Genomic DNA, 23,361 nt, shown 5'->3' with positions numbered 1-23,361 from the left:
ACAGACTGTTGGGGCAAGTGCTGTTAGTGAACGCCGGCACGGCACACGAGGAGGTGGGTGGCCAGCACCACGCCCGGCCGCCTTTGTCTCCCCAGTGGCGATGTTTTCACACCTCACCAGGTACTCATTTGAGGCTGAGTCGATCTAGGGGAGGCCCAGGTACCAGCTCAGATAATCGCTATCACTGCTGTGGCCGTGAGCGGGAATCGAACTCGGCTGTTTTTCCGGGTTCGCAACGCTAACCGCTGCACCACCGCTCCCGTCCCCACACTCACCCCTCCCCCACTCACCCCTCCCCCCACTCACCCCTCCCCCCACTCACCCCTCCCCCCACTCACCCCTCCCCCCAACTCACCCCTCCCCCCACTCACCCCTCCCCCCACTCACCCCTCCCCCCACTCACCCCTCCCCCGAACTCACCCTTCCCCCCACTCACCCCTCCCCCCACTCACCCCTCCCCCCACTCACCCCTCCCCCCAATCACCTCTCCCCCCACTCACCCCTCCCCCCACTCACCCCTCCCCCCACTCACCCCTCCCCCCAACTCACCCCTCCCCCCACTCACCCCTCCCCCCACTCACCCCTCCCCCCACTCACCCCTCCCCCCACTCACCCCTCCCCCCAACTCACCCCTCCCCCACTCACCCCTCCCCCCAATCACCCCTCCCCCCACTCACCCCTCCCCCCACTCACCCCTCCCCCCAATCACCCCTCCCCCCACTCACCCCTCCCCCCACTCACCCCTCCCCCCACTCACCCATCGAGGCTCTGCGCTCAAATCGCCGCGGACCCTGGAGTGGGAATTCACTTCCGCCTCAACGCCCTCACCACGGTCTCACGGTCTCACGGCGAGTCTCACGGTCTCACTGTGAGTCTCACGGTCTCACGGCGAGGTTCACTGTGAGTCTCACGGCGAGTCTCACGGTCTCACGGCGAGTCTCACGGCGAGATTCACTGTGAGTCTCACGGTCTCACGGCGAGTCTCACGGTCTCACGGCGAGTCTCACGGTCTCACTGTGAGTCTCACGGTCTCACACGGCCTCACGGCGAGTCGCACGGCGAGATTCACTGTGAGTCTCACGGTCTCACGGCGAGTCTCACGGTGGGTCTCACGGCGAGTCTCACGGTCTCACTGTGAGTCTCACGGTCTCACACGGCCTCACGGCGGGTCTCACGGCGAGTCTCACGGCGAGTCTCACGGTCTCACGGCGAGGCTCACGGCGAGTCTCACGGCGAGGTTCACGGTGAGTCTCACGGCGAGTCTCACTGTGAGTCTCACTGTGAGACTCACGGCGAGGTTCACTGTGAGTCTCACGGCGAGCCTCACGGCGAGTCTCACGGTCTCACGGCGAGTGTCACGGCGAGCCTCACGGCGAGGTTCACTGTGAGTCTCACGGCGAGTCTCACGGTCTCACGGCGAGACTCACGGCGAGGTTCACTGTGAGTCTCACGGCGAGGTTCACTGTGAGTCTCACGGCAAGTCTCACGGTCTTACGGCGAGTTTCACGGCGAGTCTCACTGTGAGTCTCACGGCGAGTCTCACGGCGAGTCTCACGGCGAGTCTCACGGTCTCACGGCGAGTCTCACGGCGAGTCTCACGGTCTCACGGCGAGTCTCACGGCGAGTCTCACGGCGAGTCTCACGGTCTCACGGCGAGTCTCACGGCGAGTCTCACGGTCTCACGGCGAGTCTCACGGCGAGTTTCACGGCGAGTCTCACTGTGAGTCTCACGGTGAGGCTCACGGTCTCACCATGAGGCTCACGGTCTCACGGCGAGTCTCACGGCGAGTCTCACGGCGAGTCTCACGGTCTCACGGCGAGTCTCACGGCGAGTCTCACGGTCTCACGGCGAGTCTCACGGCGAGTCTCACGGTCTCACGGCGAGTCTCACGGCGAGTTTCACGGCGAGTCTCACTGTGAGTCTCACGGTGAGGCTCACGGTCTCACCATGAGGCTCACGGTCTCACTGTGGGTCTCACGGCGAGTCTCACGGCGAGTCTCACGGCGAGTCTCACGGTCTCACGGCGAGTCTCACGGCGAGTCTCACGGTCTCACGGCGAGTCTCACGGCGAGTCTCACGGTCTCACGGCGAGTCTCACGGCGAGTTTCACGGCGAGTCTCACTGTGAGTCTCACGGTGAGGCTCACGGTCTCACCATGAGGCTCACGGTCTCACTGTGGGTCTCACTGTGGGTCTCACTGTGGGTCTCACGGCGAGTCTCACGGCGAGTCTCACGGCGAGTCTCACGGCGAGTCTCACGGTCTCACGGCGAGTCTCACGGCGAGTCTCACGGTCTCACGGCGAGTCTCACGGCGAGTCTCACGGTCTCACGGCGAGTCTCACGGCGAGTCTCACGGCGAGTCTCACGGTCTCATGGCGAGTCTCACGGCGAGTCTCACGGCGAGTCTCACGGCGAGGTTCACTGTGAGTCTCACGGTCTCACTGTGAGGCTCACGGCGAGCCTCACGGCGAGTCTCACGGCGAGTCTCACGGCGAGTCTCACGGTCTCACGGCGAGTCTCACGGCGAGTCTCACGGCGAGTCTCACGGTGAGGCTCACGGTCTCACTGTGAGTCTCACGGCGAGTCTCACGGTGAGTCTCACGGCGAGTCTCACGGTCTCACTGTGAGTCTCACGGTGAGGCTCACGGTCTCACGGCCTCACTGTGAGTCTCACGGCGAGTCTCACGGCGAGTCTCACGGTCTCACTGTGAGTCTCACGGTGAGGCTCACGGTCTCACGGTCTCACTGTGAGTCTCACGGCGAGTCTCACGGTGAGGCTCACGGTCTCACGGTCTCACTGTGAGTCTCACGGCGAGTCTCACGGTCTCACTGTGAGTCTCACGGATTTGCTATTTGCGATTTTGGCTGTATCTGCGAATCGTATCTAGAACTTGACATGACTGCTGCATCTAGAGAGAGAAAGAAGTGGTGAGAGACAAAGTGATTAGAGTTATTATTTTTTTTTATTAACATAATGATAATACATCCAAAGTTCGTTATACTGAAGCTTCGTATCCCGAATGTTCGCCTTTTTGTAGTATTATTGCACAGAATGGCACCCAAGTCGTCAGCGTTTCAGACAAGGCCACGCATGCACCCAACGACTGAAATCGGAAGGCACAGCTCCAAATCCGGAGCAATCGAGGGTCACCGGCACGGCCACTGGCAACCGGGCAATGTTACTCGCCGCAGAGAACCGCGGGAGGCGCGACCGCCGCCACTCCGCGAGAGCCGGCGCCAAAAACTGTGGCACGCTGCAACCCTCCCAGGCGCGGCCCTTTTTAACCTCCGATTCCGTTCCGATGGCACCCAGAACGCGTACTGATGATGTGCACCTACGTCATCGAAACGGAAATATAAAATACAACCAATGGTGTGTAAAGTGTGAAAAGTGAGAATGGGTGTTTTACCCTTTCTGGCAATACAGCAGGAGCTGTGTTAAGACGTTCAAACACCAAATGGATAAAACCTTTTACAAGGCATCAAGTCTACTTGTGGTGAACATGCAAACAAACGTGGCGCTGATACTAATGTACAAATTGTCTTTGAAACTGACTGGCCTACACCAGAGACAACGGCCTTCTTTATGCCCTAGTCTCACCAGCAGTGTCAGACCAGAGAATGCCAAAAATCTTTGTACCAACGTACGTCATCGGAACTAAAACTGATGACGTACGCTGCACGGCATGTTTGGGTTTGACGTACGTCATCGGAACGGAATTGGAACTAAAACTGATGAGGTACAATAGACGGCATGTTTGCATTTGACGTACGTCATTGGAACGGAATCGAAAACTGAAGCTGATGACGTAGGCTGCGTGGCATGTTTGGGTTTGACGTACGTCATTGGAACGGGAAAGGGATAAGAAACGCGCCGGGCTGTTTTTTTTTTTACGCTGTCATGGTGCGCCACTCGCCCGTCTTGATTCATCGCGCTTGAATTTCGCCAGCCACCGCCACCGCCACCACCGGCTTGCGATGTCCAACGCCGGCTCCTCCGCCGCCGCTGCCGTTGCCGCCGCCGGGCAACCTCCGGCGAAGAAGACGAGGTTCACGGGCGCCCATCGCTACCGCACCAAGTTCAACGCCGACTGGACGAGCCGCTACCCGTTCATCAGCGCCGTGAGGGGCGAGCCGTGCCTCTACCACTGCGGCGTCTGCGCCAAGGTGCTCTCTTGCGCCCACCAGGGCGAGACGGACGTCAGGAGGCACGTGGGCAGCGACAGCCACGCCAAGATGGTGAGCTCGAGGGGCGGGCACGGCGGCGGTGGCGGCAGTGGCCGTGGCCTTCCGGAGACCACGTTCGCGACGCCCGTCTCGTCGGACCTCAAGGAAGAGGTGAGGGGGAAAGGGAGGGCGGGAGGGATGTCGTACGAAGATCATAAAAAATGTCGGAGGACCGATGTTTTGCGTGGTATTTTGCCGCAAGTTCGCGTGGTTCATGCGCACTGCTGAACCCTTGAGCTGTGAATGCTCTGATAGTTGCATTGCCTTTGAGCTGTTCGCATTTTGGTGTTCTCTGGTCTGACACCGGTGGTGAGACAAGGCCATAAAGAAGGCCGTTGTCTCTGGTGTAGGCCCATCAGTTTCAAAAACAATGCGTGCATTATCATTATAGGAGCGTGTTTTGCCAAATGTCATGTGGCGAATGCAGACTTGATGCCTCGCAATAGGTGTGTCAATTTGGTGTCTGAACATCTGAACACCTCCTGTATCATTGCCTGAAAGGGTAAAAACCTATTCTTATTTTTTGTCATGATACTGGCAAAAAGGGTCCCAAAGATATAACTGCGCTAGCCGAGCTATAAGTGCTCTGATACTTGCATTGGCTTTGTGCTGTTCACTTTGTGGCATTCTCTGGTCTAACACCGGTGATAAGACAAGGGCATAAAGACAATGCACACATTACTAGAGCATTCATTCTTACACCATTGGAACCTCCTTTGCCAGTAGCAAAATATGATAATTGTTTTTTTACCCTTGTATCTGGCAACAAAACTGACACCTTTTTTTAACAAGGAGTCATGTTTGCATTGACCACAATACCTGCGTTAGGAATGAAAAAAAAGGTGTCAGTTTTGTTGCCAGATAAAAGGGTAAAAAAACAATTATCATATTTTACTACTGGCAAAGGAGGTTCCAATGTTGTGTAAATGCTTACCCCGAGCTCTCATACTCTGATGGTGCATTGTCTTTGAGTTGTGCGCCTTTTGGCGTCATCTGGTCCAACACCACGTGAGACTGGGCTCGAAGGAAAGCTGTCTCGGGTGTGGACCAATCAATTTCAAGGACAGTGCCAATACATTATCAGAGTTATGTTTTTTGTTTGCATTCCGACCACAGGTATTGTGGTCAATGCAAAATGACTCCTTGTAAAAAAGGTGTCAGTTTTGTTGCCAGATAAAAGGGTAAAAAAACAATTATAGAGCATTCTTGATTTGAAGCTTTCGTGACTGCAGGAATCCATACGCTTTGGTTCTTTCGGTAAAGTCACGTAGGTAGAAAATAAAATAAAAATCAATCACGACGTTTCGGGCGCAACACAAGCATCCATCATCAGGAGGGAAAGCATGGTCTGCTGCTGAGGCAGACTGTTTTAAAAAGGTTTGAAATGGGTGTAGCTCAAGGGTTATAAAGAAGTGGCCGGGGCTAGTGATGTTAATGTGATAAATTATCATGTGTAAATGACATTAATTGGTTCCAAACACAAGAAATCTCTCATGAAGCATTTTTACATGAAGTTTACAGTAATTACACGCATACAATCATACAAAAACACAACAAACACAATAAATAAATGGAATAAATGAATAAATATATGGAATAAATGAAATAAATGAACATTGAACTTTACTTTACCTGTAGTAAGGAGAGTTCATGGCTTGAGTGGAAGGTGGTGAGGAGGAAGAGGAGGTGGTGGTGGTGTTATTGTTTGGAAGGGGAGTCCCATACGGTAAACCCTTTGTCTGGGCAAGCGTCATGCACGCTGCTGGCCATACTCGTTTCAGCCGTGTACAGGTTCTTTCAAGTCGTGATTGCCCATTCGACCTGCGAATTTCGTTCGGTTTTCGGGGCAAAAAATGTTCGGAAATATCGTTCGAAAACCGATTTGTTCGAGTTCTGGTGCGTTCGATCTCCGAGGTTCTACTGTACAATAAAAACAATAGATTTTAAGTTTAGTAGCAATCCAGGGTGGCTACTTTGCCCCCCCCACAAAAACGTACCCAATCTACTTAGTATATCGAGGCGTGACTGTACGTCATCGGTTTTAGTTTCCCATTCCGCTTACGCCTTCAGAACGGAATCGGAAGTTTAAAGGGCCCTCTCCGGTTGGGTTGTAGGGTGTGGCACAGTTTTTGGCGCCAGCTTTCGTAGAGTGGCGGTGGTCGCGTCACTATGGTTTTCTGCGGTGAGAAACATTGCCAGGCTCCCAGTGGCCATGCCAGATACCCTCGATTGCTCCGGGTTTGGAGCTGTGCCTTTTCATTTCTGTATTTTCACGATAAAACAGGGACTCGTCTAATTACGAACAAGTCAGCTTCCAAAGGTCTAACACATAGGCTTTCTCGACCAATATTCATAATAAAGGTTTTTGGGTTAGATCTAACCCAAAAACCTTTATTATGAATTCCAAAGGTCTGTTCGTGAGTCGATTTGTCCGTGAGTCCAACTTTACTCCTTTTGATTCCAAACGTTGTACAGCATGTACACTAAGTACGGGGAATGGCTGTAAAAGTTGTATAATATCCTGTAGATGTGGATGTCACTGGTTCTTCATGTTCTGTAGATGTAGATGCCACTGGTTCTTGTTCTGTAGATGCCACTGATTCTTCACGTTCTGCAGATGTAGATGCCACTGGTTCTTCATGTTAGGTAGATGTTGATGCTACTGGTTCTTCATGTTCTGTAGATGTTGATGCCACTGCTTCTTCATGTTGCGTAGATGTTGATGCCACTGGTTCTTCATGTTCTGTAGATGTTGATGGCACTGGTTCTTCACGTTCTGCAGATGTAGATGCCACTGGTTCTTCATGTTTTGTAGATGTTGATGCTACTGGTTCTTCATGTTCTGTAGATGTTGATGGCACTGGTTCTTCACGTTCTGCAGATGTAGATGCCACTGGTTCTTCACGTTCTGTAGACGTTGATGCCACTGGTTCTTCATGTTCGGTAGATGTTGATGCCACTGGTTCTTCACGTTCTGTAGATGTTGATGCCACTGGTTCTTCACGTTCTCTAGATGTTGATGCCACTGGTTCTTCATGTTCTGTAGATGTTGATGCCACTGGTTATTCATGTTCTGCAGATGTAGTTGCCACTGGTTATTCACGTTCTGTAGACGTTGATGCCACTGGTTCTTCATGTTCGGTAGATGTTGATGCCACTGGTTCTTCACGTTCTGTAGATGTTGATGCCACTGGTTCTTCACGTTCTGTAGATGTTGATGCCACTGGTTATTCATGTTCTGCAGATGTAGATGCCACTGGTTCTTCACGTTCTGCATATGTAGATGCCACTGGTTATTCACGTTCTGCATATGTAGATGCCACTGGTTATTCACGTTCTGCATATGTAGATGCCACTGGTTATTCACGTTCTGCAGATGTAGATGCCACTGGTTCTTCATGTTCTGCAGGTGTAGACGCCACCACCGCCATCTAATGCGTGGCGGTTTAACTTACAACTCTCGGTCCGAACAGGCAACTGGACACATGGCACCGGATTGTTAATTCCTCTGAAAGATCGTAAGTCGAATGTTCCTAAGTAGAGGGAGTCCCCGTATCACCAAAAAAAAAGACAGACGTGAAATATTCAGAGAATGCCATGTCCGTCGCAGCCCCAAGAAGAGGAGATGCTGTCTTATTGCGAGGAGGAGGAGGTGCCGCTGCCGCTGGAGGCGACCAGCGATGGGAGCGGTTTCCCGGCGTGGCTGGAGACGCAGGGCGTGAGCGCCGAGGTGGCCCGCGCCCTCGACTCGGAGCTGGGCATCCGCGACTACGGCCTCCTGCGCGCCTGCGTGGACGACGGGAGCGTGCGAGCGGAGCTGCTGGCCGCCGCTCGCCACCGCCTGCCCTTCGGGTTCTACGCGGCGCTGAGGCGCGCCGTGAAGGCCCTGCGACAGCCCGACGATGAAGACGGAGCAGGAGGAGGAGCGGGAGGAGGAGGAGTGGAAGGAGGAGCGGAAGGAGGAGGAGCAGGCTTAGCGGGAGGAGGAGGAGCGGGAGGAGACGCCGCAGGGGCGACGCTGCTGGGAGGCCTCGTGGAGGCGCTCCTCGCGCTCTTTGGCGGCCTCAGCCGTGAGCTGCTGCTCTCCGCGGAGCGCCTGGGGGCGCTGTACGGCCATCGGTGCGCCCCGGATGGCGGCGCTGTGAGCCCCGGGGGCGGCTGCGACGTGGAGTGGCACACGGAGCACGGTGAGTTAATGCTCGATTGTGTACGTATAGTAGTGTAGTGTGTAGTAGTGAGTAGTGTAGTGTATAGTATATGCATGTTGAACTTTTTTTGCACCATACGTAGTCAACCCTGCCTGAGCGGAGGTGCGGGGGTGAAGGACAACAAACCAAACACAAAACGCAGTTCTTTAAAGAAATTAGTTTGTCAATCTAGATGATGATTTAAACGTTGCATGGTCATCAATCGCTGTACACGACGAACAAAAAAATGTAGTCTTGGAAATGTGGTTTTCCCTTTTCCGGAGAATAGAAAAGTCTTGCTCATGGACTAGTGCAGGGCGAGGGGTGGTTAGTAGCGCAGGCAGTCAGATGTAGACAACTCCGGACCTCAGGAACTTTCCTCGTCATCGCATGAAGTCACGCCGCAAGCCCTTTTGGAGCCAAGCGCTTAACCGTAAACAATGTGACCCCAATGATGCCTGGAGAGCTGAATGGAGTTCAAAAGAACTCGTAAACAAAACCAAGACCCAACACAGAAGATGATCTGTTGGGGCAAGTGCTGTTAGCAAGCACCTATGAAGGCTGGCACTCTGGCACACAAGGGCGGCGAGTGACCAGCACCATTCCCGACCGCCTTTGTCTCTCCAGTGGTCGATGTTTACACACCGTACTGAATACTCATTTGAGGCAGAGGCGACCTAGGGGAGGCCCAGGAATGGTTCAGATAATCGCTATTGCCAGTGTTGGCCATGAGCGGGGAATCGAGCTCGGGTCGCCGGGTTCATAGCGCAGTCATGCTCACAGTGACTACCACTATCGCTCACCACAATACGTCACTTGTCTCACACGCACGCAGAATCATCACCGCAATCAGTCACTTGTCTCACACGCACGCAAAATCATCACCGCAATCAGTCACTTGGCTCACACGTACGCAGAATCATCAACACAATCAGTCACTTGGATCACACGCACCTAGAATCATCACCGCAATCAGTCACTTGGCTCACACGCACGCAGAATCATCACCACAATCAGTCACTTGGATCACACGCACGTAGAATCCTCACCGCAATCAGTCACTTGGGTCACACGCACGCAGAATCATCACCACAATCAATCACTTGGATCACACGCACGCAGAATCATCGCAAGTAGTTGCTTGTCTCACACGCACGCAGAATCATCAACGCAATCAGTCACTTGTCTCACACGCATGCAGAATCATCACCGCAATCAGTCACTTGGCTCACACGCATGCAGAATCATCACCGCAATCAGTCACTTGTCTCACACGCATGCAGAATCATCACCGCAATCAGTCACTTGGATCACACGCACGCAGAATCATCCCCGAAATCAGTCGCTTGGATCACACGCACGCAGAATCATCACCACAATCAGTCACTTGGATCACACGCACGCAGAATCATCACCGCAATCAGTCACTTGGCTCACACGCACGCAGAATCATCACCGCAATCAGTCACTTGTTCTACTACGTTAAATAGACTTTTTAATAAATGTTTTCTCCTACAACATCAGAGTGCAGCGCCACATTAAATACGCACTACAATGACAATAGTTTAAAGCGATTTGAAGCATGTTTTATTTTCAAAATGGAAATATGGTTTGGGGGGGGGGCAGAGCTTTGTGACGTCATATTTAAGGGGGGGGGGTCTGACTTTTCGTGACGCCGTGTGACGAGGGGGGGGGGTCAAAATTCGTCCAAAATCGCGTGACGTCATTTGTGGACGGCTCCTTAGTCAGAATCAACAGTGCGGAGAGAGAGACCACTGAGTTGATGCCGTGCATCCGGCTTTTGTTGCAGAGGAGGTGGGGGAGGCTCCGACGCAAGAAATCTCGGAGGCCGACCCCAGGTGGGAGACGATGGCGGTGAAGATGGAGGCGAGCGGAGGTAATTTTTATTCACACGCTTTTATTTAACTCACTCTGTCTGTTGTTGTTGTTGTTGTTGTCGTATCCTCAAATCTTGTAACTCAATGTTAACCCACTTCCCAATGTGGTATCGACTGCAAACTTGGTATACTTATGTCATACTGATGACAATACTATATTCTATCATAAAAAAAGTATTTTGAAACATTATTTTTTATATGTTATGTTTCGGCTTGGGTTTAATTGTCCACGGCCAACTGACGTTGGCTGTAAATCACCATGGTCCCTTACGTTGTGGCAAGCTTTGGGGCCAATTAATGGAGTCGTGGAGTTCTGCCATTACTAGTACGGTACATTTCATTAAAGCATGTTTTTAATAAAGTTTTAAAAATATTTTAATCTGTTGTTCAATCCTACTGCTAATCTTCGTTCGTACAGCGCTTGAAACGCAACGGATGAGTTCGCTATAGCTGCATTTAGACTTTTCTCAAGCGGTTTGATGGCATCCGGGGGTCAGCGGATGGATTCCCATTTGCACGTCCCTGAAGATGAACATTGATCTATGCGATGCGGGCGATGGATCGCACTTCACCGCAGTCGCAATCGGGCGACTCCTCAACCCCACACTTTATAGAGGCGGTAGCCGCACCAGACCCCACCTCCGATGTGTAGATCTAACACGGTTGAGTGCAGTCCCTGGCGGGATACGTGAATGAATGTGCTGAGGTGACGAGATGTTATCACCCTCGCCTGGTGTGCAGGAGGTCGTGGGTTCGATCCCGAACCCGACGACAGTATATTTGGGGAGCAGCGGGCCAGGCAGGCAGGCCCAGGGAGCAGCAGCTCATGTAGGCAGGCAGCTGGGTCAAGTAGCCCAGGCAGCCCGGAAGAGCACTCAGGCAGGTAGACGGCCCAGGCATACAGGCAGGCATGGTCCAGCGGTTTCAGAAATTCGTGTTGCGGTGTCGGCGGCGAGCTTCAAGCGGTGGACGAGGGCGAGTGGTCGGAGCCGCCGCTCGACATTACAAGCGAAGGGAGCCACACGAATGGCACGCGCGGTTCGTGACAGCGGTGGTGACGATGACGACGACGGCACTCGCAACATTATGAGACCTCCTTTGCCAGTAACAAGATATAGGAATAGGTTTTACCCTTTTAACTGGCACAAAAACTGACACCTTTATTCAAGGCATCATGTTTGCAATAACCACAACACAAGCAGTCAAAATGCAAACTCGCAGCGTTGATTTCGCGGGAGCCGGTGTGCCCCGCCGCCTGGCTAACGCAGTGCGCGGGCGGTCCCCGTTTAGCGGGGGAGGAGACACGTTCCTGGAAAGTGCCGCGTTGAGCGAGCAAGGAAAGGCGTGGTACGGTTTGGCGACATACGGTGTTTTACGCACAGCGCGCAGTAGGGGGTACGCCGCCGCAGCCGTCGCCGCGTTACTGTCTCACTGTCCCACTCAGCCGCGTGGGAGCTCAAGAAAGTAGTTCATCGTCGACCGCTCAGCAGCCGCGGTATAACGGTGTGTGTACCACTTTGTGACGGTGTGTGTACCACGTTGTGACGGTGTACCGCTTTGTGACGGTGTGTGTACCGCTTTGTGATGATGTACCGCTTTGTGACGGTGTGTGTACCACGTTGTGACGGTGGGTGTACCGCGTTGTGATGATGTGTGTAACGCGTTGTAACGGTGTGTGTACCGCGTTGTGACGGTGTGTGTACCGCGTTGTGACGGTGTGTGTACCGCGTTGTAACGGTGTGTGTACCGCATTGTGACGGTGTGTGTACCGCGTTGTAACGGTATGTGTACTGTGTTGTGACGGTGTGTGGACCGCGTTGTGATGGTGTGTGTACCGCGTTGTGATGGTGTGTGTACCACGTTGTGACGGTGTACCGCTTTGTGACGGTGTGTGTACCGCTTTGTGACGATGTACCGCTTTGTGACGGTGTGTACCACGTTGTGACGGTGTACCGCGTTGTGACGGTGTGTGTACCGCGTTGTGACGGTGTGTGTGTTGTGACGGTGTACCGCTTTGTGACGGTGTGTGTACCGCTTTGTGACGATGTACCGCTTTGTGACGGTGTGTGTACCACGTTGTGACGGTGTACCGCGTTGTGACGGTGTGTGTACCGCGTTGTGACGGTGTGTGTACCGCGTTGTGACGATGTGTGTACCGCGTTGTAACGGTGTGTGTACCGCGTTGTGACGGTGTGTGTACCGCGTTGTGACGGTGTGTGTACCGCGTTGTGACGGTGTGTGTACTGCGTTGTGACGGTGTGTGTACCGCGTTTTAACGGTGTGTGTACCGCGTTGTGACGGTGTGTGTACCGCTTTGTGACGATGTGTGTACCGCGTTGTGACGGTGTGTGTACCGTGTTGTGACGGTGTGTGTACCGCGTTGTGACGGTGTGTGTACCGCGTTGTGACGGTGTGTGTACCGCGTTGTAACGGTATGTGTACTGTGTTGTAACGGTGTGTGTACCGCGTTGTGATGGTGTGTGTACCGCGTTGTAACGGTGTGTGTACCGCGTTGTGACGGTGTGTACCGCGTTGTGACGGTGTGTGTACCGCTTTGTGACGATGTGTGTACCGCGTTGTAACGGTATGTGTACTGTGTTGTGACGGTGTGTGTACCGCGTTGTGATGGTGTGTGTACCGCGTTGTAACGGTGTGTGTACCGCGTTGTGACGGTGTGTGTACCGCTTTGTGACGATGTGTGTACCGCGTTGTGACGGCATGTGTACTGTGTTGTAACGGTGTGTGTACCGCGTTGTGACGGTGTGTGTACCGCGTTGTGACGGTGTGTGTACCGCGTTGTAACGGTATGTGTACCGCTTTGTGACGATGTGTGTACCGCGTTGTAACGGTATGTGTACTGTGTTGTAACGGTGTGTGTACCGCGTTGTGACGGTGTGTGTACCGCGTTGTGATGGTGTGTGTACCGCGTTGTAACGGTATGTGTACTGTGTTGTGACGATGTGTGTACCGCGTTGTGACGGTGTGTGTACCGCGTTGTGACGGTGTGTGTACCGCGTTGTGACGGTGTGTGTACCGCGTTGTAACGGTATGTGTACCGCTTTGTGACGATGTGTGTACCGCGTTGTAACGGTATGTGTACTGTGTTGTAACGGTGTGTGTACCGCGTTGTGACGGTGTGTGTACCGCGTTGTGATGGTGTGTGTACCGCGTTGTAACGGTATGTGTACTGTGTTGTGACGATGTGTGTACCGCGTTGTGACGGTGTGTGTACCGCGTTGTAACGGTGTATGTACCGCGTTGTGACGGTGTGTGTACCGCGTTGTGACGGTGTGTGTACCGCGTTGTAACGGTGTGTGTACCGCGTTGTGACGGTGTGTGTACCGCATTGTAACGGTGTGTGTACCGCGTTGTGACGGTGTGTGTACCGCGTTGTGACGGTGTGTGTACCGCGTTGTGACGGTGTGTGTACCGCGTTGTGACGGTGTGTGTACCGCTTTGTGACGGTGTGTGTACCGCGTTGTAACGGTGTGTGTACCGCGTTATGACGGTGTGTGTACCGCGTTGTGACGGTGTGTGTACCGCGTTATGACGGTGTGTGTACTGTGTTGTAACGGTGTGTGTACCGCGTTGTAACGGTGTGTGTACCGCTTTGTGACGGTGTGTGTACCGCGTTGTGACGGTGTGTGTACCGCGTTGTAACGGTGTGTGTACCGCGTTGTAACGGTGTACCATGTTGTGACGGTGTGTGTACCGCGTTGTGACGGTGTGTGTACCGCGTTGTGACTGTGTGTGTACCGCGTTGTGACTGTGTGTGTACCGCGTTGTGCCGGTGTGTGTACCGCGTTGTGACTGTGTGTGTACCGCGTTGTGACGGTGTGAGCACAGCCACGCGTTAAGCGAGGACTTCACCCTCTCGTCCAACTTGTGCGGCCCAGAAAACGCTCGCATTCAAGCAGGAATTTCATACATTGCGCAGTTAACCAATGATTTAATCGCATTACACCACATAGGAACGGATTTGTTAGCGTGCATAAACAAGTGAGCTCAGTGTCGCCGTCGTCATGTTAGAATTTCGTCTCTCCTCTCCCCAGACCTGCATCCCTGGATGCTCTCCACGCCTGCTTCAACGCAGTGGCTGCCTCTCAAACGGGAAGAGAAGCCGCGAGGTGAAACGCGGCCAATCGCGATTATGCGGAGCCGATCGGCGATTATGCGGAGCCGATCGGCGATTATGCGCAGCCGATCGGCGATTATGCGCAGTCGATCGGCGATTATGCGGAGGATAATCACCAATCATTATTTATAATAGCTTATTTTTGCACATTATTGTACGACGTTATGTTAGTAGACGTGTGTGTTTTTTTTCAGTGTTTTAAATTTGTTTGCGATGTGAAATTTGTCGTAAATAAACGTACAAATAGACACAAATAAACATCCTGCCGTAAAGAAAGTTGCTTCATTTGCTGCACTGTAGTTACCGCACCAATCACGAAGACTCTGTATCATGGGGTGATGTAGTAAGTTGTACTACTAGTACTACCATGTGTGTTTGACCATCGCCGGACTGATGCGAACACCGAATTGCACAGCGCACTTTTTGCCGCATGGCATCGTGTATATTTTAATATTTTTATTACTGTAGTTATTGATCACGCAAAATGTGGTCACTGGTGGAGCGTCTGCCAGTCATCTCGGCCAGTCAACCCATGGCACCACCTGGGTCTGTCCCGTGACCTCCTGCCGGCGGCGGCGAGCCTTCCAACACTTCACGCGATAGCCCCAAAAGTGCACCGCGACTGGCACAAGCGCCGGTGGTGACGTCGCCGCCACTTAGCGGTGAACGGTGGCCGCCGTTATACCTGTGCCGAATAATTATCGATGGTCAGCTGCAATCGATGACTGCGAACGGGGAAGGTGACGACGACGGAGCGCGTAGCGACGGACGGTTACGCACGCACGCGGCCGCCGGGGTGACACGCGCCGGTAGTTTAACGCCACCCCCCTCTCTCCGCCACCCCTTCCCGACGCGTCACGCCCTCAGACGTGGCCGAGGATTTTCGGGCGGAAGAAGGGGGCCTCCCGTGCGACGGGGAAGGGGCGGATGGTCGAGAGCTGCGCAGCCTCCGGGTGGACGTCGTCGTCCACGCGGAAGGAGACAACCTGCTGGGTGACAGAGAAGACCTCCAGCTCGGTGATGGAAGGGACCTCCAGGTCGGTGATGGAAGGGACCTCCAGGCCTATGGAAGGGACCTCCAGGCTGCTGGTCTCAGCGCTAGGCCGGGGGCGGTGACTGCGGCCACGCGGAGAGACGCGGCGGTGGCTGCGACGGCCCCAGGCGTCGAGGCCAAGGTGGAGCTGCAGGATCCGAGCGGCGACGGTGAGGATCCGACCCCGGCGCGGCCGAGCGATGGATGAACTGCGACGTCGTTTTCGTGACGACCGCCGCCCGATCGCACTCGATCTCAATTGAGACTTGAAAAACATTTTATTTTGTTTTTCAATCTGTGATTTGAAGCTTTCGTGACTGCAGGAATCCATACTCTTTGGTTCTTTCGGTAAAGCCACGTAGGTGGAAAAATAAAATGAATCCCGACGTTTCGGGAGCAACACAAGCGTCCGTCATCAGGAGGGAAAGCATGGTCTGCTGCTGAGGGCAGGCTGTTTAAAAAGGTTTGAAATGGGCGTAGATCAAGGGTTATAAAGAAGTGGGCGGGGCTAGTTATGTTAATGTGAGAAATTAGCATGTAACTGTAAGGCCCCATTGAGCTGTGTTAGCTCTCTTTTTTTGTCAGAAGCACCCCTGGCCATTACGAAAATGATAGCTCAACGAAGTGGGCTTATTATCATGATCATTTATAGCAGCAGCAGGCAAATACTCTAAACGCGTGATGTTGATTCTCTATGGGTGTCTGTGGTTCTCGATGCTGAGTCTCTATGAGTGTAGAAATCCACGTTGAGAGTGTTTGGCTGCTGCCGTACATCTCCATGCGACGACGACGATGATAAGCCCACTTCGTTGAGCTATAATTTTTGGGATGGCCAGCGGCGCTTCTGACGAGATAAGCGACATAGCCTCAGTTGGGGGCCTTTAGATCTGGTAAAATAAAACGTAAAAAAAAAATCTTTCATAGTTTAGCTCCGACAGGTACACATGCCGGAACCGCTCGCGCTGACACGGCTGTTTGCGGCAGGGACCGCGATCGCCGCCTTCCCGTGCCCCGCGTGTGGCCAGCGGCCGGCACCGGCCGGCGATCCGCCGAGGCCTCGGTTCGACTCCCGGAGCCACGCGCCGATCCGGCGTCGTCCCGCAGACGCGACGCGACGGCACCGCCGCCGCTGCGCCCGTTGCGGTGTCGCGGCCGCGGCCGTCGGCGGCTCCGCGGGGGAGCGGCACTGCCTGCTGTGCGGTGGGGTCTCCGTGCCGGGGCTCGGGCAGCGCCAGCAGCGGGGGCACGGCGCGGGAGAGCGGCCGCACCCTCCCGAGCCCCGTCGTCACCGTAACGATGACAACGACGACGACGCCGGAGACGCCGGAGGAGCGGAGGAGCGAGCCTGCCGGTGCGACCGCTCACCCCGCCGGTGTGAGAGGACGTTTGCGCTGCCCGGGCTACTCCGGCGCCAGCAGGAGCACACGCACTGCGGTGATCTCAGCTAGCATGGGGGCAGCAGGGGGTGGGGAGGGAGGAGCGGGGGGGAGGGAGGAGGGCAGAGAGGAGCGGGGGGGAGGGAGGAGCTGGGGGAGCAGGGAGGAGCCGGGGGAGCAGTGAGTAGCTGGGAGGGAGGAGCTGGGGGAGCAGGGAGGAGCGGGGGGGGGGGGCAGAGAGGAGCTGGGAGGGAGGAGCTGCGGGAGCAGTGAGGAGCTGGGGGAGCAGAGATGAGCGGGGGGGGGGGGCAGAACGGGGGAGGGAGGAGTGGGGGGGGGACGGACAAAGTGGGAGCGATTTTTTTTTTTTCATTTGCCCTGGAGAGATGACGAGTTGGCGGCCGCCAAGTCGGCGTATGGACGGGCGACCCACTCCCTTCACTTTCGGCGGTCGTGCCCGCAGTGGGACGTTGCCGCGTTGTTCAGACCTTCTGGTTCACGAAACGCTCGCTCCGGCCGCCAACGTCAGCCAGCTGAATACGGACATTTGGAGCGCGGGCTTTCACGACAAATAAACGTGCCAATTCGTGACCAGTTTACAATTGTGGATGTTGTGGGTTTACTCTCCAACATGCAACCGGTTTAAATGCTGGACTAGTCAACTAACTGTCACTTTTTGTTTACGTGACAAACCCTTGCTGATTAGCTGTGTCAGGTAGGATGGTGGTGGTGGGTTGAGCGACACATTTGCATTCACGCCATCTAACCCAAACTAACCTCAATTACGGTTTGGAGCGCGCCTGCGTTCCACCAAACGTAGAGGGGATGCGCGCATTGGGAGACGGGGAGGAGAAGCAGGCAGTTGGTTAATTTTAAAGGGGATGATTTGCAGGAGGTCTTGGGTTCGATGCCAACTTTTGACGTCCTGCTGTACATTTGGTGTCTGCGCGTCTCTCTTTCTCTCCCTGTGGTCGCGTGGATTATTCTCCAGGTCCTCCGATTTTTCTCTCCGCATTTATGAATCGACACCGCGCGTTCGGAATAATTGGCCGCTATTAATTTCCGCGCGATAACCCACTTCGGTGATATCTATTGGACCTTTTTTGCCAGCATCAAAAATGATGAAAGTTAAGGATAGGTTTTTACCCTCTGTGCAAATAAAGCAGGAGTTGTTAAGATGTTCAAACACCAAAGAGATGATACCTTTTGCAAGGCATCAAGTCTGCATTGACCACACGTAACTTGTGGCAAAAACATGCAAATTAACATGGTCCCATAATAATGTACGCGTTGTCTTTGTGAGACTGATTGGCCGACACCAGAGATGGCAGCCTTCTTTCTGGCCTTGTCTCACTACCAGTCAGGGGCGTTCACCCATCCATACAGGCGAACCAATGGCGATCGCCTGGGGCGTTAAGTTAAATGGTGCTAAATATATGACGGTATTAAAGGAATTTCAGTATATCGTGTTTATAATACACCGAATATCGTGGGCGTCCACATGAATTTAAGTAGGATAGCTTTAAACCTGTTATAATATTCATCTACTACAGTGAGGGGAAAAAAGTATTTGATCCCCTGCTGATATTGTACATTTGCCCACTAACAAAGAAATGATCAGTCTATAATTTTAATGGTAGGTTTATTTGAACAGCGAGAGACAGAATAACAACAAAAATCCAGAAAAACACGTCAAAAATGTTATAAATTAATTTGCATTTTAATGAGGGAAATAAGTATTTGACCCCCTCTCAATCAGAAAGATTTCTGGCTCCCAGGTGTCTTTTATACAGGTAACGAGCTGAAATTAGGAGCACACTCTTAAAGCGAGTGCTCCTAATCTCAGCTTGTTACCTGTATAAAAGGCACCTGTCCACAGAAGCAATCAATCAGATTCCAAACTCTCCGCCATGGCCAAGACCAAAGCGCTCTCCAAGGATGTCAGGGACAAGATTGTAGACCTACACAAGGCTGGAATGGGCTACAAAACCATTGCCAAGCAGCTTGGTGAGAAGGTGACAACAGTTGGTGCGTTTATTCGCAAATGGAAGAAACACAAAAGAACTGTCAATCTCCCTTGGCCTGGGGCTCCATGCAAGATCTCACCTCGTGGAGTTGCAATGATCATGAGAACGGTGAGGAATCAGCCCAGAACTACACGGGAGGATCTTGTCAATGATCTCAAGGCAGCTGGGACCATAGTCACCAAGAAAACAATTGGTAACACACTACGCCATGAAGGACTGAAATCCTGCAGCGCCCGCAAGGTCCCCCTGCTCAAGAAAGCACATATACATGCCCGTCTGAAGTTTGCCAATGAACATCTGAATGATTCAGAGGACAACTGGGTGAAAGTGTTGTGGTCAGATGAGACCAAAATGGAGCTCTTTGGCATCAACTCAACTCGCCGTGTTTGGAGGAGGAGGAGGAATGCTGCCTATGACCCCAAGAACACCATCCCCACCGTCAAACATGGAGGTGCAAACATTATGCTTTGGGGGTGTTTTTCTGCTCAGGAGACAGGACAACTTCACCACATCAAAGGGACGATGGACGGGGCCATGTACCGTCAAATCTTGGGTGAGAACCTCCTTCCCTTAGCCAGGGCATTGAAAATGGGTCGTGGATGGGTATTCCAGCATGACAACGACCCAAAACACACGGCCAAGGCAACAAAGGAGTGGCTCAAGAAGAAGCACATGAAGGTCCTGGAGTGGCCTAGCAAGTCTCCAGACCTTAATCCCATAGAAAATCTGTGGAGGGAGCTGAAGGTTCGAGTTGCCAAACGTCAGCCTCGAAACCTTAATGACTTGGAGAAGATCTGCAAAGAGGAGTGGGACAAAATCCCTCCTGAAATGTGGGCAAACCTGGTGGCCAACTACAAGAAACGTCTGACCTCTGTGATTGCCAACAAGGGTTTTGCCACCAAGTACTAAGTCATGTTTTGCAGAGGGGTCAAATACTTATTTCCCTCATTAAAATGCAAATCAATTTATAACATTTTTGGCATCCGTTTTTCTGGATTCTTTTGTTGTTATTCTGTCTCTCTGTTCAAATAAACCTATCATTAAAATTATAGACTGATCATTTCTTTGTCAGTGGGCAAACGTACAAAATCATCAGGGGATTAAATACTTTTTTCCCTCACTGTATATAATCCAGTGTCACGTCACCTGTCGTTACGTCATGTTCTGTGGGGAACAACACACGTTTTAACACTGGATTTATACTTAAGATGAGTATTACAACACAGGCTATACAATCATGACAATCCTTGACATTTGTATTAAAAATCATGAGTCGTGCCGAACAATTGTGTGGGTGGGCAGGTGAGTGAGCGGGTGGATGTGTGTTTTGAGTGTATGGGTTGGGTGTGGGTGGGCAGGGATATGGCCGTGTTTGGGTCGGCTGGTGGGTGGGTGTGTACTTGAGCAGGTGGGTGGCGGGCGGTTTGTAATTCCGTGCACTAATATTAGTCGCGTACACGACAACAGAGTGTGTGTGTGTGAGTGTGACACGTACCGGCCCGTAAATGTTGATAACTTGTTTACGTATGAAAATGATTTGAGATCTCCGATCGGAGACAATCGTAGCCTAAAGACACGGAGACACACAAACAGGAAGAGTCAGACAGAGACACAGAGTCAGACAGGTAATCAGACGGTCAGAAAGACACGGTCAAACAGAAAGACAATCACAATGATCACTTCCCGACTCCTTCTATACCAAAGATCATGGGCGTCCTCGGGAATTAAAGTAGGAAACTGTCGCTTTAAACCTATTGCAATATTCATCTACATTATAATCCAGTGTCACGTCACCTGTAGTTCGAGTCATGTCATCTCCCTGGTTCAAAAAGAGATGGTCCAATGCTGGATTATGCTCACGATGATTGTTACAACACAGGCTCTACAATTGTAATGACCGAGATAGCAGACCGCTTACCTGACACAAGTGTAGTGGGTACAAACTTGTAGGAGACTTCCTTTTGGAGGCAACAAGTTAATTAACAATAAACGCAATAACAGCCCCTTCCACCCGATATCCGGGCTTGCGTGTCCTCTTCAACTCGGGACTATGCTCCTCTCTATCGGGTCCTCCGCTATCGGCACCTAGGGGAGGCTATTCTGACCCGATCTTGCCAGGGTCTCCGGGTCTCACCCCTGGCCCACTCGAACCCGGCTCTTGACAAGAGCCTCGGTTGAGGGGTCCCAGGGCTCTAGACTGGAGATGTCTTCGGTTCTTTGAGTGGACGACAACTGCCGGTCCCGTTGAGAGGGACCGGCTTTTATACGCCGAGTCGGGGCTCACTCCGCCCCTAGCCGGGGTCCACCCCTCCAGTCACGAGATACCCATGGGTGGGGGGGGGTTACCTTGGCTTAACTGCCACTCAACCTATTAGGCCTCCTATCTGCTCCCCGTTGACCTATCGGCGTAGTAGCAGGCTAACTTTCACGTAGCGTTTTAATAATGGCGCTACAAACAATCGGGACGTAGGCCAAGGCCTCCAATCAGTTGCAGAGAGGCCTCCACAGGGATTGGTCACGAGGAAAGATTGAGAGGGATTGGAGGATAGATTTGAAAGGCAAAAAGGCCGGGAAGTGAGGGGTGGACTGTAGAAGGACGATGAAGAACCGTTGGTAGGGAATGGTCAGGATTGGCCGAAGGGAGTGGGGTGATGGAAGGTTCCGGAGATGGGGCTTGGGAGGTATAAAAGGAGAGGGGATTTTAGAGAAGTGACGGAGGTCAAGCCTCAAGAACCAGAGCCCTGGGCATCGTTAGCGCTGTGTCTGGATAGAAAGGCTCTTAAAAAGTCAAAACGTGTGTTGGCGTCACTGCACAATAATGACAACCCTTAACATGTATTATAAAAAATAATGTATCAGTCAGTCGAACGAGTGTGTGGGGAACGTAGCTTTTCAAAGTAAAACTTTATTTTTAAAAAAACCCCATATATGCGTTCAACAATTGGTGCAAGAGAGACTTGCTGGGGCTTGCCACAATGTCAAGAGAGCAAGATATTGCTGGAAAACTGGATCTAAAAAGAACTGGTCACTGAATGTTCAAAACTTCAAGCGAGGAAAATCATGTTTTAAAAGCCCAGTGTTTTTTTTTATTCGGAGTATTTTGGTTGAAATTCATTGAAGAGTTTTATTAGTTCTTCATATATTGGGTGTGGTGTAAATGGTATTTAAAGCACATAAGCCTAATGGATGATTTTGAATTTGTAATGATAAAAATTGTAATGAAAATGTTTATGCATTTTTATTTGAAAGCAGACTAAAATATCATCTAGCTGTTGTGTAGAAATCTATTCTGAAAATGTCTTTATTTCATCTGATTTCAGAAATCATTGGTTGGACGGACATATGGAAAACCCGACTAATTATGCCCCTGTAAAAAAAATGCTTACAAAAACATTAAATGTAAAAAAATGGGGCCAAAATGTTTCCCAGTTTACCGAAAACCTCATCCTAGATCTGCCCTTCAGAGTTTGGGGATGGTGGGGGCGCCGATTGCGTGGTTCTCCCTGGGGCGCTTAGTCGAGGGCCGCCACTTACTACCAGTGTTAGACCAGAGAAGGCCAAAAGGCGAACAGTGCAGAGGCAATTGTAAGTGTTGCGCCATAACAAGGCGCTGTAAGCAGCTGACCTGCCACCACGCTCACGGGCCGAGAAGGGGGCCGCCGAGAGAGCGAGGTGTGTAGGGGTTGACCGAAGGTCAAACCCCCTCCCCCCTGGGGGGCCCGTGACCGGAGGTTGACACCCCAGACCCCCCAGGGGCTGGGGGCTGAGGGGGATGGGCTCCCCCCACCCCTTCCTAAGACCCCTTAAGATTTAAGACCCTCAAAGACCTTCCAGAAGGATCTGGAGGGGGGGTCATGAGGGGAGAGGTAAGCCCGACCTGGGGATAAAAAGGCTACCCTCTGAACGGGTCCAGCAGTGTTCGCCAACTCAAGCTTGAAGACATCTGAAGACCTGAAGACTGGACCAGCACCCGGGAACCCTCAACCGAGGCTCTCGTTAGAGCCGGGTTGTAGCGGACCAGAGGTGAGCTAGAACCCCCTGGGACCCTCCCCGGGGCTCTGGTCAGAGCCGGGGTGTAGCGGACCAGGGGTGAGCCCCGTACCCTGCCTGGGACGGGTCGGTCCAGTCTTCCCTTAGCCGCCGTGGCAAGGGACCGGTGTGTAGAGTAGCCTGGAGTGTGGAGGACGCGCTAGAAGGGAGTGTGTACCTCCCTTAGGCTATCAGGTAGAAGGGGCTGTACCCATTCGTGTTACTGCGTCGATTAACAGAGTTATAATAAACGCGTTGCCTCCAGCAGACGTCTCTGTGTGGTTAGTTATAGACACAACACAAGTATCAGAACACTTATAGCTCGGGTCAAGCAGTTATATATGTGGGAACTATCATTCGTGAGAGAGCATCCAGCAACTCCGCTCTCAAACGTATTTGGCTGCAATACATGTCCACGTGATGGGCCCACTTCGTCGAGTTCTTGTTT

General features: G+C 52.6%; 1 protein-coding gene across 3 annotated transcripts; it reads left to right on the top strand.

Annotated features, from left to right (window-relative positions):
- The first annotated feature begins 769 nt into the window (after positions 1-769).
- LOC116957627 (uncharacterized) lies at positions 770-23,177 on the top strand. 3 transcript variants are annotated; one of them, XM_076056966.1, is made up of 8 exons: positions 770-868; positions 3,952-4,339; positions 7,839-8,415; positions 10,226-10,312; positions 14,366-14,440; positions 15,316-15,651; positions 16,466-16,832; positions 22,205-23,177. In XM_076056966.1, the coding sequence occupies exons 2-8, from the start codon at positions 3,980-3,982 to the stop codon at positions 22,398-22,400; spliced, it is 1,998 nt and encodes a 665-aa protein (XP_075913081.1). In that variant the 5' UTR covers positions 770-868; positions 3,952-3,979; the 3' UTR covers positions 22,401-23,177. The 3 variants fall into 3 exon arrangements, with proteins under 3 accessions (XP_075913081.1, XP_032835774.2, XP_075913082.1); XM_076056967.1 differs by lacking the exon at positions 770-868 and adding an exon at positions 2,582-2,832; XM_032979883.2 differs by lacking the exon at positions 22,205-23,177 and having other exon boundaries at positions 16,466-16,945.
- The last annotated feature ends 184 nt before the right edge of the window (positions 23,178-23,361 follow it).

The sequence above is a fragment of the Petromyzon marinus genome, chromosome 79, assembly GCF_048934315.1.
Source record: "Petromyzon marinus isolate PM22_M1 ecotype Great Lakes invasive population chromosome 79, UKy_Petmar_22M1.pri1.0, whole genome shotgun sequence".
NCBI lineage: Eukaryota > Metazoa > Chordata > Hyperoartia > Petromyzontiformes > Petromyzontidae > Petromyzon > Petromyzon marinus.
This window is presented reverse-complemented; position numbering and strand designations above follow the sequence as displayed.

Excerpts from the sequence above, each read along its gene's own strand:
- LOC116957627 (XM_076056966.1), top strand. The coding sequence starts at position 3,980 with ATGTCCAACGCCGGCTCCTCCGCCGCCGCTGCCGTTGCCGCCGCCGGG. Across the intron at positions 10,313-14,365 it reads GAAGATGGAGGCGAGCGGAG|ACCTGCATCCCTGGATGCTC; the intron begins GTAATTTTTATT and ends TCCTCTCCCCAG. Across the intron at positions 16,833-22,204 it reads GCGGAGGAGCGAGCCTGCCG|AAATCATTGGTTGGACGGAC; the intron begins GTGCGACCGCTC and ends ATCTGATTTCAG.